The following is a 15,815-nucleotide window of genomic DNA, read 5'->3' as shown; positions in this document are numbered from 1 at the left end:
TCATTCTTGAATAAAGCTAGTAGGCTGTATTCGAAACAAAGTGTCTTGCTGTAGGTCCATAGCAAGCTATCTTGGTAAATCAGGAACTTTTTTATACTGTATATATATATATATATATATATATATATATATATATATATATATATATATATATATATATATATATATATATATATATATATATATATATATATATCAAGGAGGCTGGCCAATGACATGAGATACTTGGTAAAAAAAAAAATTAAAAATGTGGTGCTCTCAGAAAGCTTATTAAAAAAGTTTCCAGAGTTAACATTTTTTTGTATGTGTTAAAGAATCCAGCCAGGTGCACAAAAATTAGTTAAAAAAAAGCCACTCATAATTCTACTCTCAAAAGGAAAGTACAGGAGAAGAATCAAAACTCAGCCAGTTTAGTTTCAGAGATGTTTTGATACTGCTCTTTTGAAACAGTTCAAGGAAGGAAGAAAGAAAAAAATAACCAGAAAAGTTCCAGGGTTTACTTGTGTAAAGAATGGAAAATTGAAGATACCATCTTACTCATGTATTAGTGAAATGGACAGAATAGGGGTGAGAGTAAGTAGAAAGTCTTGTGCAGCAAGACAACAATAGTGGGTGTTCTGAAGAACAGTAACCACATAAATAACAATATAAGATAGTGAGACATTCAGTTTTATGGCAGTGAGCAAGAAATTAATGACAGTTTATTATAGAAGAGAAGTTAAAGAGACCAAAAAAACTCTTGACTCCACCCTTTGTAGAAGGGTTGTATGAATTGAAAGAAATGTATCAGTAAACACACACACACACACACACACACACACACACACACACACACACACACACACACACACACACACACACACACACACACACACACACACACACACACACACATAATATATAGATAAATGCACATTTCCAGTTTACATGCATTTAAACATTGGCCCTGAATTTTATTTTCCATTCTTAAACAGTTTTACTTTTCTAGGAGCCCAAACCCAAAAGAGTTTGTGAAGATGTGAGTCCCAAGAGAAAAGCTGATCTTGAGCAGTGGGTAGAAGAAGTTAAGCAGCAGTGGCGAGACATTCAGGCTCGACGTGCTGCCCGCCGCCACAAGAGGTCAGGTTTTAGAAAATAGCAAAGTATTCATTATCGTTCTCAAAACATCAACTTCCAAGACCGCATAGTATGTCAGTATCTTCGCTTTGTAGGTCTTTTTTTCAGGATTTTGGCCCATGTCCTCCTTCAGCCACCCAAAAGAATAGCATTGTACCTTCCTCTTTAGAATATTTAACAAGCTCAATCCTTATTTCTCTACATGGTATCTGTTTTCATTGTTTTATTGTATCTTTTAATATCAGAGCTGCTTAATTCATCACTTGTTTGGTCATCTTTCACAGTAGCATTATACAGCAACCTCATTATGCTCTTTTTTTGTTTATGTATTCATTATTCTAGATCTTTAATATATGAAGTATCCACTCTTAGACCAGCTTTTCATACATTAATTCAAGCATTAAAAATTTCTGTTTTACTTTTCAAAATATTAAGAAAAATGTATTGCTACTTCTTTTTATAAGAATTGGTTTACATCTCAAATAAATCTGGTACAATAACTTTATTCAAATAATGATGGCAGTGGGGAGAAATATGTGATGAAGTCAATAGTCTGCAGATTATTAATTTTCAAACTTTATCTTGTTTGGTAGTGTAGTGGTTAGTATCTTTGATCCGGGACTCAAATTGCTTGCCAGGTGGAGACAAGCTGTTGAATCAGTCTCTTCACACTGTAGTCCTGTTTACTAAGCAATGAATAGGTGTAGGAAGCCAAGAAGTTCTTACCTCGCATCCTGGGAGAAGCAGAAGAATGGCAATTTGATCCTCTTACGTGTGTGTATGGTGTGAGGTGTGGATGTGTTTGAATATGTGAGTGCATGCTCCAAGAGACACAACATCTTGAAAAGTAAACAAAATGATATATAACAACTTAAAAGTACCATGATATCTGTAAAAAAATTAACTCTTTCAGGTATGAATAAAAATATTATATTTAATATGTCAAACAGACATGTTATGTGTAATTTTCTAAAGAAGTTGCTTGAAAATGATGGAGCATAAATGAAAAACTTACATTTTGAAGTATGAACCACCCAGTTTTCATTGATTTTGAAGTCAATAGAAAATTTTATGACAATTTTACTTTTTTTTTTTTTTTTTTTTTTTTTTTTTTTTTTTTTTTTGCATATTTATTGGTGACGTTCTATAATAAATGGTTGCAGACTCATTCAACAAGGAGATTGAAATAAACTTTGCTTATCACTCTTGACTAGCCTAAAAGAGGAGTTCTGTTTTCTTCTTTACTCTCTGTGTCATATAACTTACCTACATTTATTTTATTTTTTTTATTTTTTATTTTTTTTTTTTTTTTTTAATGAGATCTGACCCAAATGTGATGGGGTGTGTATTATATTGTCCAGGAAGTGCAATTATTATATTTAATAAACTTGCATTATTCCAGATTTCCAAATTCTTTGCATTATGGAAGGAAATTGATGATTTATCAATCTGTAGACATAAAGTTGAGGCCATATGGCCCTTGGCACTCATCTCTATTGCCCTTTTAGCTTGTGATGAAAGCTACATCTTTCCCTGGGATATAGAGTCACTTTGACAACCAGATTGCTACAGTTTACCTTCCTCAGATTTCCCCAGCTACCTATTTATTGACTAACCTGAAAAAAGGATAACAAGCTGGGTGAGCTGTGCACTGACTGCCCCAGCCTGGATTCCAACCAGAGCCTCAAATTTTGTAGCTATCCATGCTGGCCACTGCACCACAGGGATGCTATTTCTATCTGTGAATAACTATATTTCTTTTTAAACTTTTCTTCTCAGATAATTTCAACCTGAATATTTCCATGACATCAGTTTTTTCCTTTGTAGTTTATCAGATAATTTGATGTTATAGTGTGGAATGCTGATGACAGGACCTAACCCCTTCCTTCATTGCTAACTCTTCAGGCAGGAGATGGCGAAGCGCAGGACAGCTGCATCTCAGGAGAGGATGCGCATCATATCTCAGTTGGCACGACGTGAGAAAAAAGATGACAATTTTGGCATGCGAGATGAGGACTGGGATGTCTACAAGGCCATCAACAAGGTCAGGACTTAAAGCAGATGTACAAACAGGCAGACTAATAAATAGACAGGGACAGAGAGAGAGAGAGAGAGAGAGAGAGAGAGAGAGAGAGAGAGAGAGAGAGGGGGGGGGAATAGCAGGAAGTGACCTAATCTTTGTTATTTATTTACAGTTACCTAATCAAGTGAATGCATTCATTGATCACAGTAAAGGTTTGCAGAAGAATTTACATTATCTTTCTATATTTATCTCTTTCTTTGTTGTCTAGCTTCTTCTGGGAGCATCCTCCAGAAAAGTGACCAAGTCCCCGCCTATCCAAACACTTCTGTCTTGCTTCACAATATGGACACTTACTGAGTGCAGCAACATAACCCATGGACTCAAACTGCGAGTCACAACCCTTAGTGTGGATGTGGCTTTAGGCAGAGGCCTGAGTTTGATCAGTTGGGAGAAAGGATATGGGATCTGAGTCAGCTTCTGTTGATGATACAGCTTTGGTGGCTGACTCAGAGAGGAGGTTGAAAAGACTAGTGGAGGAGTTTGAGTGTGTTTGTAGGAGGAGGAAGCTGAAAGTGAATGTTGGTAAAAGTAGAGTAATGAATGTTTGAAAGAGATAGGTGGTGAAAGGATGAATGTAAGATTGGATGAAGAACTGGAAGAGATGGATTGTTGTAAGTATTTAGAGTCAAACTATGTTGGATGGAAGAGTTGAGACAGAGTTAAAGTGCAAGGTAAAGGAAGAAGGAAAAGTACTTTTTTTTATTGAAAAGTAGTAGGTCAAAATGTTTTAAACTTTATTAATTTTTTGTCTTCCTTTGTCATAGGAGGGTGGAGGCTCAGATAGTGAGGAGGAGAATGAAAAGCTTCAGGAACTTGAGTCAGCCCTCAGGCAACACAGTCCTGAATTTTTGGGAGACTCTACAGCAAGCAAACCCACCTCACTTGCTGAGAACTACCAAATAGAGTTGTCCACCGAGCAGGTGAGTAACTTATCTTCTTCTATTAATATTTTTCTTTTTACATCAACTCATTCACACCTTTACATAGTGTGACAAAGACTATTTAACAACCAGTCCATACACATTTAGAGGAGGGAAAAATTGTAAGCAAATATCATTTGCAAATTTGCAAGGGAGAGGATAGGAAAAATTTGTGGAAAAAAATACTAGACTGTAAATGACATTTTTTAAACTAAAATGTTCAGTATTTTATTTATTTATTTATTTATTTATTATTATTATAGAATTGTAAGCAAATATCATCCCAATTTGCAAGGGAGAGGATAGGAAAAATTTGTGGAAAAAAATACTAAAGACAGTAGATGACATTTTTTAAAGTAAAATGTTCAGTATTTTATTTATTTATTTATTTATTTATTATTATTAACTTCTCTTATAATAGAAAATTAGTGCAATTATTTTTCTTAGTGCTCTAGTGCCAGTCTCTCACAGGTAAAAATAATCTACATCTCTTGCTGGACATCAAAGGAGTGTGCTGAGAAGCATTGAAAACCACCATTCATAATACTTCATGATTCAAATGCAAGGAAAATTGCCAGAGCTAAAGAAGAGCCAATATGATTCCATTACATAACATATTTAAGAAAGGGAATGAACATGATCCACTAGACTACATAGCTTCACCATTATTAAGTATAGTAAATGAATTTCTGAAAAGATAATACAAAGAAACTGAGTTGAACACTTGGAAAGGAAAGAGATAACATCAGAAAGCCAGTTTGCATTGAAAATGGAAGGATCAAGTATAACAAATTTATTCATTTGTCATGCAGTTCATGTTCCTAATTTTAAATAAACATAATCTTAGAACAACATGCCCTTCTTCCCACAGATCAGGATTGGTGAGTTGCTGTTTCAGCCATACATGTATGGGCTGGAACAAGGCGGGATCACAGCTACCATACAATATGTGTTGAGTCTGTTTGATGCCCCTACTCAGGAGCGTCTGGTGGCCAATGTGTTCCTCACAGGTGGACCCTCCTCCCTGCCAGGCCTCAAGCCAAGGATAGAGCGGGATCTACTTGCCACCAGACCCTTCCAGTCACACTTCTCTGTCACCATGGCCAAGGTGAGGTTAAAGTACTATATTCTCACTTTACAAACCTCACTTTACATATGCATTTCAATCTGATAACTTCACATCCAATATTTATTAATGTTTATTCGATTTCTGATTTCATGATCAGCCACATGTATCCTACAACAGCACTGTTGCATAATGGAGAACATTTTCATCCATGTTGTGAAGTATCAGTAGAAATAACAAAATATTCTGAAACTTTTGACAGAGTTTATTAAGAAAAACAAAATGGTACTATACTCACATTAAAAAAAATAACATTTTTGCATTTTTGATTGATCAGTACTACCACATTGAAATCTGGATGATCTTGATATATCTTCCTTTTTGAATTTGTCATCACTGAACACATCAAAACTGCTCTTAGTTGAATGAAAAGTTTTTCGATGATGAACATTGCATTGAAGGTCAGACATCCTCACAGTCAGGTGTTGCAGGGTGAGACTTTCATCTTTTTAATAGCCATGATGTATTTTCCTTGTTTGCAACTTTTCTTTGATTTTTCTTATATTTTATATTTTTATATATTTAAGCCTCATCATATATATGGGGAGCATTTCACTATTTCTTAAATATCAGTATATTCACATGATTTTATTTATGTGAAATATATGCATACTCATTTTCAGATCTCTAACTTGATACATAACTGCAAAAAAATATTTTTATATAACTAAATTTCTTATCCATTTCCTTTTGCATATGTGGATTTTCTGCTGTAAGAATGCAAGATTAATAAACTGAATATTATTATTATTATTTTTTTTATTGTTATTATTTTTTTTTTATTATTATTATTATTATTATTATTATTATTATTATTATTATTATTATTATTATTATTATTTATTATTATTATTATTATTATTATTATTATTGTTCATTATTATTATCATCATCATCATCATCATCATCATCATCATCATCATCATACACATACTGCTTTAGTCATTTTACTTTCCACTATCCCTTCTATGAGACCAGGCTATCATAGAGTGCTGCATAAGGCCACCTCAGCCAGTCCACATTTCATTACTTCACTGTACTTGACATGTGAATGTACATCCAAGAGTAATTTTTCAAGTAGAAACCTATTTCATATGTTTTAAATGTAACACTCCACTTCGTAACTAGACCAGTCATATTCATATATATTTTTTTCTTGTTTCTCATTATCTTCATTGTATACAATGAAAGATTAATGATCTACAAATGTTACAAAAATGCTAGAAATTTAATCTTTTAAACACTTTTTTTATGCACACAAGAACATTTAAACTTAATAAACTGTTAGGGTACCATTAGAAGGAGAGTATGCTGTACAGATTGACTGTGACTGAATTAAATAATTTCAGAGTAAGTCTTCATCACTTGTAAACTTAAGAAGTAATATTTTCTCATAGGATCCAGTGTTGGACCCCTGGTATGGAGCACAAGGTTGTATAGGAAACTTGATGGACGAGGGATTGACAAGAGCAGATTATTTGGAGCATGGAGGAGACTGTATAAAACATCATAAATATGGTAAGTGCTGTCATGAGCCTAAATCCACTACATTATGAAAGAGACACTAAAGCAAAAAAAGTTGGTGGCTATTCTGCTTTAGAAATTAGTGTTCTTTATTATATGCCATCTTTATTCTTTTATCTTCTGCTGTAAAGTAACTTAATTTGAATGACAGGGAAAGAGTCTTTTAAATTAGTGAAAATTTTGGATGGTTGAGCAGTATGCAGAAATGGTGTTGGAGAATCTTGTATAACTATGCTTTGCTCTAAAAGGCTGCTATTGATTTTGTAACTTACTGAGACATCATTTGTGAGTAAAGCTGGCATCTGCAAGCATATTTCAAGCCTTTCAGAAACATGAAAAAAAAGAAATCTATAATTTTAATGGAGATATGCTCACTATTATTATTATTATTATTATTATTTTGAATGGGAGATACATTGTTTGCATGTGTCAGTTTTAAGAATCTGGTGGCAACTCACCAAGTTTATCAAGTCTTTTTGTGTATTAAATTCTCAGTAGAAACAATAGGACAAAATGAATAAGTTGCACATGACTTTACTGCTTGGTTAGGTGCACATCACATATATAACAAATAAAATGTTAGACTCTCACTGAGTTCTTCTGCTCATCTCTGCAGGTAATCAGTTCTGGGCATCATTAACACCTGTGGCTACTGAGTCAGCGCCAGAATCAACCGTGCCCAGCAAAGAGACCACTCCTGCTCCAGAGGCTACTCTCCTCAGTAGTGACCCAGCACAAGAGCTTTCTGGTGATGGCACATCAAATTGAGAATAGCTTTAATGTAACCCTTTGTCAAGATACAACATCTGTAGAAAGACATTGAGCCTTCATGTGTAAAATCAAGGCAGACACTTCCACACACACACACACACACACACACACACACACACACACACACAAAGAAACATATAAACAAAGTAACAGGTGTAACTAATATCATTAAGGATATGAGTGAGTGAAGAAATTATGAAGATAAGACCAAGAGTTAAATGTGCAGCAATAGTGTGGTCACCCTGAAAAGTATAAATGGAAATTGGAAAGAATACAGAGCAGCAACAAAAATGGCTCCTAATATGAAATTTATCATATGAAGAAAGATTGTCCAGGCTGCAGCTCCCATCTTTAAGAAATGCAAAGGAAGAGAGGAGACTTAATTGCAGTGTTCAGATTAGTGATGAAGGGAGTGCAACAACTAAAGTAGAGAGGACTTGGCTGTGTAGAACAAAAGGGACACAAGAAGGCATGGGAGAAAACTGAAGAGAACCACTTGTAAGAGGTATTAAGCACAGCTTTCTCCAGAGAAGCAAAAAAGTCTGGGATGATCTGATTAAGAGAGCAGTCCATGCAAGTTGTATTCATCTCTTTAAGGAAAATTGGGTACTAGTAGAGATGGAGGTGAGACAGTATGATCACAACTCCTTTCATGTATATCACACATACATACACACATAGAGTTTAGCATCAAGATTAAAAGGAAAGTTGGTTTAGATACTCAGCATAAAGGTCTTACATGATGCTGCAAGTAGTTTGAATTGGATGGAATAGCAGTCAGTGGCTTGGCATGAAATCATATCAGAAACTAAGAATAAGAAGTTGTATATCTATAATTAAGGCCTAGACAAGTTACTATATTAACAGAAGAATATGTGTTTAATAAAGATTTTATACAGTTGCTGTACAATTATAACTTTGTAAAAATATAAAGAATTGCTTTTATACACAACTTTACCAGTTTTTTTGTAACTTGTTGCTGGAGCATTGTACAAGTTTTTCCAAGTTAAAACTCTGACTTGTTTGCCATCTGATCCACTGTGCAAGGAAGACATGACTCATTACTCTAAACTAATGTCACAACCAACATCAAACTCCAACATATCTCATGAATAAGGGTCTGCATTGAAAGCAGAACTTGATTTTTAGTCAGCCACAAAGTTCATCTGTCAATTTATCTACAAGGCCAGGCCAGCAATCCCTCAGGGTGACCCAAACAAAGCATCACACACTCATACATATTCACACTCTTAGCCCTGTCAGTCCCCTGTGGAAAGGGAGAGTCTCATGAACCAATGTACTACACTCCAGGTACTTAGCCACAGCACAGCTGGCCACATACTAACAGAGCAAGGCCCAACAGCATACAGTGGCTTACCCTTGTCCTTTTATAATGAGACCATTCCCTACACTGCATCTACTCCAATCTTGAGACCACAGCAGATGCAAGGTACTCCTGTTTGGTAGGAAGCCATACTGCCACACTCCCAGGTTTTCTTCTCTTGTTCTCAATCTACTTTCAAGTATCCCTTCATAAAGCTTACATGCTGTAATTAAAAGAGATTCTCAGTAATTATTATAATTTTTTTCATCACCCTTCCTATGTATGAGGCATGTTATAGCTCTCCCCAAGTCAAATGTATTCATTTATCATTCTATGCCTCATTGAATATGTCTGTCAGCCACCTTTCTGCTGCATCTCCAGTCTTAAAATGCTCATTATTTAGGCCATCATTTCTGGGGCTCTTTCCACTTTTTTTCAATTCCTCAATGGCAGCTTTTAGCTTTCACTTCCTGTAATGTTATCAGTTAGTTTGCAATTTTATTTCATAGTCCTCATCTTTTTCTTGGTCTGATAAATCTTCCTGTATTGTTTCCACCTCAACATTCAGTAAATCATGAAAATATTCCTTCCATCGTGCTTTCACTCTATCTCAACAAGCTGTTCTCCCTGTTCACTGAATATTGTCTGGCATTCAACATCTTTTTAGTTCTAAACTTCTGTGCCCTTCCATATATCAGTTTTCTAGTTCCTTTCAGGTTAAACAGGTCTCTTCCAACCTTTTTCCCATGAGTTTTCAGCTGCCCTTTTAAGTCTTCTGCTTCATCTCCTGTCATAACATATCTCTGCCTTGCGTTTTCTGCCCTGTTCTTCATCCATTCTAAACTACATATTTTTCTTTTTCTTTTTTTCTTTTTTTTTTATTTCTTTATCCCATCAAACTGTTTTCTTTTTTACTCTTTTTTACTCTTATGGTTTCTTTTAGCAGCCATATCAATTCCACTTTTGAAAGTTTTGTATACATCCACAACATCAGCTTCTGCCATCACATCTTGATCCTCTCTTAGATCTTCTAATTTTTGTTCGAAAAGTAACTTAACATCTTTCAAATTTTCTAATACATATTGTTCTCTGTTGACTTTAGATATTTTGGGGGATTTAATTTAATTTTTCCCACAACTAGTCAATGGCCAACATCAAACAAGACTGATGGTATGCTTTTGACATCTCTGTGAGTACTAATTATAAGAATGAATGACAACGTGAGTGAGTGTGAAAGTTGGCAAAATATGACGTGTGAGAGTAAGAATAATCCTGAGGACTGATAAATAGAATGAGATTGAGAATGAAATTATATGAGAGTAAGAGGATGAAAAAGGATGGAGAGAGAGAGAGAGAGAGAGAGAGAGAGAGAGGCGTCACTCCCTTATCCCCTTATCTTGGACAGGTAAGGGAAGGGGAGGCAACAGGGAGGGAGTTTTGAGGCAAGATGAAAGAAAAAAGGGAGAGGAAGGGAGTTCGTAACGAAAGAAGAGTACTTGGGCCAAGGAAGTGGGGGGATGGGAGCACAGGGACGAAGTAGAGAGATGAAGGACTGAAGAAGCAGAGGAAGTAGTGGGGAATAAGTATTCCCTTCTAACCACTACTCCTTTTTGCCCTTCCTCTGTCCACACGCTTACCACTCCTACTACCTCCATCTCCTTGCCCCATTTACTCCCACTCCTCAGTTACATTTTCTGCTTTAACATTCTTGAAATATATTGGGCTTTTTTTTTCAGTTTAATTATCTATTTATTTTGTTTTTCTCTCCTCTCCGAAGCTTTGTGCCACAGACGTTACACGCTTGGTATTACTGTAATATGTACGAGTATATAAAAAAAATATTTACATTCGCAAACACAACCGCGGATATGGAGATAAAAGAAGTCTGCAACCGCATTTTTTTTTTTTTTTTTTATATCTACAGTTTTATCTGCAACCGCATTTTATGGAATACATTTCTGGCCGTCTCCACAGAGCTCTAGTGTGTGTGTGTAAAAATACAAGGTAAATATTATAATCACTATCATGGTAGAGTGTGAGACTCAGGCATGAGCATTCTTAGTATTCTCAGATTTTCATTTTACTGACAGCCTCATGCTCTTGCCATCCTGCGTCACTCCATTGTCTTGCATGGCGACAATCATCTTCATGCGCACTACATCCACAGCAGTGTAGTGCCTTATATGATCTATGGTAGCACATAGCCTACCCCTCTATCTGTGTTAGGTTCCATCGTTCCTGTAGGAACCCAAGGTGTCGCAGAGTGTGGAGGGTGCCGAGCAGCAGAGGTTTCTTAAACTTGAGGATATCATCATCTTCAACAGTGTGGCTCCGGTAGTAGGGACACAAATCGAGAAGCTCACTCACGCACTCCCTACGGTAATGTTGAAGGTGCGCGACCTCTGTTGGGATGCGGAAGTATGGACAATCGGGCGTCAAGCAGGAAAGAGGAAAGTGGTTGTGTAGCGTGAGCACCCGCTGAGGGTCATGAAAAGCTTTGACATAACTTGTGGGAGCTGTGTAGTTGGCAGCGCGGTACAGATGTTGTAACATATGCATGAAACGAGGTACATCCATCGCCCATCTGTGCTTATCCTGCATTGAATCCAAGAAATACACGTTGCGTGCATAATAAGAGGCGTATGGATGACCCTCTCCCATCATGACTTGTGGTGCCATTTGTTTCAGTAATTCCTTCCATCCTGGGACTGTTCTGGGCATGATGACTTCGTCAGTATCAATCAGCACAATGAACTTGTAAAGATTCATATTTCTATATAAGCAGTCATTGTATGGAATCACTTCTTGTTGCAGCTTGTGCATTACTTTGGTGTTTAAATACTCGTACAGCTCGACAAGCCCACGAATGATTGGTTGCTCACCTGCTAGTGTCAAACTCTTCAAAACAACTTTACCTTGGGATTCATAGAATTTTAACACTTTGGTGATATTGGGGTGGATTTCGAAGTTATAGAGAAAGACCTTGTCCACCCCTAACAGGAACTGTAGCTCTAACCACTCCACTAATCTGACACTTACGTCATCAGAAAAAGTCATTCCCTTCACACATATGGCAAAATTTTGTTTCTGCCCTTTTGGTGGAAGATTGTGGACCACTTGCAGGTTATTGGTAGACTGGTCGCAGCGTCCTTCCACCAGTGAGACTGACTGCGGGACTCGTTGCCTGTGTGATTCTGGAATGACACACTGCAACAAGTATGGTTGCAGGATGCCATTTCTATAATTGCCCCACTCACGGACCCAAAGGTAACGATACTCGACCACCTTGGCCACAACAGGGGTACCCTCACCTCTGTACCACAGCTGGCAATAAGTACTGACGTCAAGTTTGATTCGGTTCACCATGCCAAGAATGCGTACGGATGGTCCTGGCCGGGTGAGAGTGCGATTATCAAAAAAGGCGCTGTACAAGTAAAATGTTCCTTGGCTAAAATGAAAGACTTGCCAGTAGATGTTATTGAAGGACAAGTTAAAGAGGGATGGATAAGTACCGCATTTACTGGCCAGATGGGGACGTTTCTTAATGCCATAGAGTGGTGGGAGGTTGTATGCTCGAGCCACGATGTCACGCACCTGCTCCCGTGTCCTGTTATCCACGCTGGCTCTCAGGTAAAACAGCGCTCTGGGGCTTATCCGCGAGGGTCTGACAGAGGTTCTGTTGGAGAGAGGATATTATTTTTTTAATCTATTTCTGACTATAATGAGATGATACAGTCAAAATAGTACCATCTTAGGTTCTCCCACTTAAGATTTTTAGTGATAGGGCAGGGTAAGGAAATAAGACTGATTCGAGGAGCACATATTTTTGACAGTTTGTCAAGAATATGTCGAAGGGTTAGAGATTAGGAAAAGGTTGACAATGTTGTACATATTTTTAAGGCAGTCAAAAGTGTGGGTAGGGTGATGCACTAGTTTCTTTAAGATATGTAAAATAAAGTTGGAGATTTGTCCACCAGGTTGGTAACTGAAAGAAGCTGATAACCAAACCTGATGGTGATCACTGAAATCTGGTAAAAAAAAATTAAGCAAGTGAGAAATGAGTGAAAATGTGCTCCACTTAGGAAGCATTATAGCCAAAGAATTGTACATAGCTGGACTTAGGTGAGACACAAAAAATATGAATTTAGTAAGAGAGTAACATTGAGATCTTAGCCAGATCGTGGAAAATTCTGAAGACTCGAGTCATGAGCGTGGGCACGAGAGCAAGTTATAAAATATAAACTAGTACTTTTAGACTCAACAGCAAGCTTTGAAACAAAGGATAGAAAAAGTAAAAGGAAATAGACAAAGGTCCGCTGTCAGCATACAACTAAATTTCAGTGAGGAACAGAAGATGAAGTTTGGTGGACGTGATGATCCGCATATCAGAAGTTAGACTAAGACTACGAAGGTTGTAGAAGTTAAATATTGAGGCATACGCCACCTGTAATCTCGATGGAATATCATAAGGCGCGGGACTTGCTCTTTGGAAAGTAGCAGCTGCTTGTCCCCGCTGAACAGCATCTGTAACCTGAGAGAGAGGAAAAAAAAAAAATAAATAAAATAAATAAATAAATATATATATATATATATATATATATATATATATATATATATATATATATATATATATATATATATATATATATATATATATATATATATATATATATATATATATATATATATATATATATATATATATATATATATATATATATATATATATATATATATATATATATATATATATATATATATATATATATATATATATATATAAATACATCAACACTTAAAGCCATTTTTAATGTCTAAATGTTTTCCTAAATAGTGTTTATGCTCATTATCTGACTACGAGTTAGATTTAGATCGATGACATGCAATACTGAATATCCTGATTGCCTCTTTGGTTGCCAGGAACTTTCATTGTGAACAAATTTCATGAAGACTGATCGTTTCTGTATATTAAAGATGTGAACTTTTTTTGTTTTGTTTATTTATTTTTTTCTTGGAATCACAAGAACTTACATCATGATGAAGATCACACAAGCGAGGAAAAAGATGATTCTCCGCAGCGCATAACATGAACAATCTAGCTTCATGGTCTGGTGAAGGACACGGCATCTCATCACAACCTTTACTCAGCCTTGGTGTGAAGCTAAAATGCACGAATAGATAAATAAGTATATAAGAAACACCATCAGTTTCGGTTGTGGCATGGCGAAAGACTCTAATTTCCAAAGAAAATCTATTAACGCTTTTTTTTTTTTTTTTTTTTTGTGTGTGTGTGTGTGTGTGTGTGTGTGTGTGTGTGTGTGTGTGTGTGTGTTTACCTAGTTGTATTGTACAGGGCACGAGCCAAAGCTCATTTTGTCCTGTCTCCATAACCATATTTATCCAGTTTCTCTTTAAACATGTGTACACTGTTTACCACAACCACCTCTATCTTCAAATAATTCCAGATTTCAATAATTCGATACGGGAAGCTGTATTTCTTGATGTCGCTCGAACATCCACTATTCTTTATTTTCTTCCCATGCCCCCTCGTCCGTCTCTGTCCCTCCTTCATCTGTGGTACCAAGGAATTTCTGTCTATTCTTTCTGTATTTTTTACTAATTTGTACATTGTTATCAGGTCTTTTCTTTCTCTTCTCTCTTGTAGTGTTGGTAATCCTATCTTTTCAAGTCTTTCTTCATAGCTTAAGTCTTTAAATTCTGGTACCATCTTTGTCGCTATCCTCTGTAATCTTTCCAGTTTTCGTACATCTTTTCTTTTTTAAGTAGAGCCCAAATTACTGCTGCGTATTCCAGTTTAGGTGTTATCATGCGTGTTATAATTTTCTTAATAATTTCTTATCTAAATAGTTAAACGCCATCCTAATGTCTGTTAACAAGCTGTATGCAGAGCCGAATGTTCCGTTTATGTGCCTTTCAGGTGATAGTGTGTCCTGGATCGTTACTCCCGAATCTTTTCTTCATTACTTTTCGTTATTATTTCTCCTCCCATTTTGTAATTCCTTGAAGATCTCTTTCTACTTTTCCCTACTTCCAAAACGTGGCATTTTCTGGCATTAAATTCTAGTTTCCATCTTTGGCTCAATGCATGTATCTTGTCAATATCCTCTAGCACTTTCTTGCACTCATTTTCATCCTTTATTATTTTCATTATTTTTGCATCATCAGTGACAAGGTTTATATAACTATTTAGATCCTCTGTCATATCATTTACATATATTTCAAACACAATAGGTGCCAACACAGATCCTTGCTGTACCCCACTTGTCACTTCACGCCAACTTGAATTAGTGTCTCTGATTACTGTTCTCATTTCCCTCCCTTGTAAATAATCATCCATCCATCTCAATGTTGCTCCCTTTAGTCCTCCTTCATTCTTTAACTTCCACATAAGGCTTTTGTGGGGAAGTTTATCAAATGTTTTTTTTTTTTTTTTTTTTTTTTTGAGATCCAGGTATCAACCCATCTGTCCCTCTCTCGCGCTCCATCTATTACTCTCGTATTAAAGCTCAGTAGATTCGTGACACAGAATCTCCCTTTCCCGAATCCAGATTGCTTTTCTGTAATTATCTTTTCATCTTCTAAATATTCCACCCATCCGCCTTTAATTAATATTTCAAAAAGCTTGCTTACAATACTTGTTAGTGACACTGGTCTGTAATTTAATAGTTCCATTTTATTTTCCCCTTTATATATTGGGACTATGTTAGCTCTTTTTCATTCCCTTGGTACTTTTCCTTCTCTCAACGAGCTGTTAATTATATCCCATATGGGTTCCTTCATTTGTTCTCTGCATTCTTTTAATATCCATATATTTACTTGATCTGGTCCCATAGTTTTTTTTTTTTTTTAACATCCAGCTCTTCCAGCAATTTCTTGATTTCTTGTCTCTTTACTTGTATCTCCTGTATTCCCTCATTTTGTGATACCATT

At 36.1% G+C, this 15,815-nt stretch overlaps 2 protein-coding genes across 5 annotated transcripts in view; one reads left to right on the top strand and one right to left on the bottom strand.

Moving 5' to 3' along the window:
* LOC135107440 (actin-related protein 5-like) overlaps positions 1–9,113 on the top strand; it is a 41,224-nt gene extending 32,111 nt beyond the window's left edge. For all 3 annotated transcript variants that reach the window (XM_064017309.1, XM_064017308.1, XM_064017310.1), the window contains 6 exons: positions 989–1,119; positions 3,022–3,160; positions 3,964–4,119; positions 4,991–5,227; positions 6,643–6,763; positions 7,386–9,113. In XM_064017309.1, the coding sequence (XP_063873379.1) occupies positions 989–1,119; positions 3,022–3,160; positions 3,964–4,119; positions 4,991–5,227; positions 6,643–6,763; positions 7,386–7,537 (936 nt within the window). In that variant the 3' untranslated portion in view covers positions 7,538–9,113. The remainder of the gene's footprint in view (positions 1–988; positions 1,120–3,021; positions 3,161–3,963; positions 4,120–4,990; positions 5,228–6,642; positions 6,764–7,385) is intronic.
* The window catches only part of LOC135107442 (uncharacterized), a 14,851-nt gene continuing 6,484 nt past the window's right edge, over positions 7,449–15,815 (bottom strand). Inside the window, exons 2-4 of one of the 2 annotated variants that reach the window (XM_064017312.1) lie at positions 13,896–14,025; positions 13,309–13,395; positions 7,449–12,540 (exon numbers count right to left, since the gene is read on the bottom strand). In XM_064017312.1, coding sequence (XP_063873382.1) covers positions 11,070–12,540; positions 13,309–13,395; positions 13,896–13,996 — 1,659 coding nt within the window. In that variant the 5' untranslated portion in view covers positions 13,997–14,025 and the 3' untranslated portion in view covers positions 7,449–11,069. The remainder of the gene's footprint in view (positions 12,541–13,308; positions 13,396–13,895; positions 14,026–15,815) is intronic. The other variant, XM_064017313.1, reaches the window with a different exon arrangement.

Source organism: Scylla paramamosain, chromosome 15, assembly GCF_035594125.1.
Source record: "Scylla paramamosain isolate STU-SP2022 chromosome 15, ASM3559412v1, whole genome shotgun sequence".
NCBI lineage: Eukaryota > Metazoa > Arthropoda > Malacostraca > Decapoda > Portunidae > Scylla > Scylla paramamosain.
The sequence above is the reverse complement of the archived record's forward strand: the minus strand, read 5'-3'. Positions and strand labels throughout refer to the sequence as shown.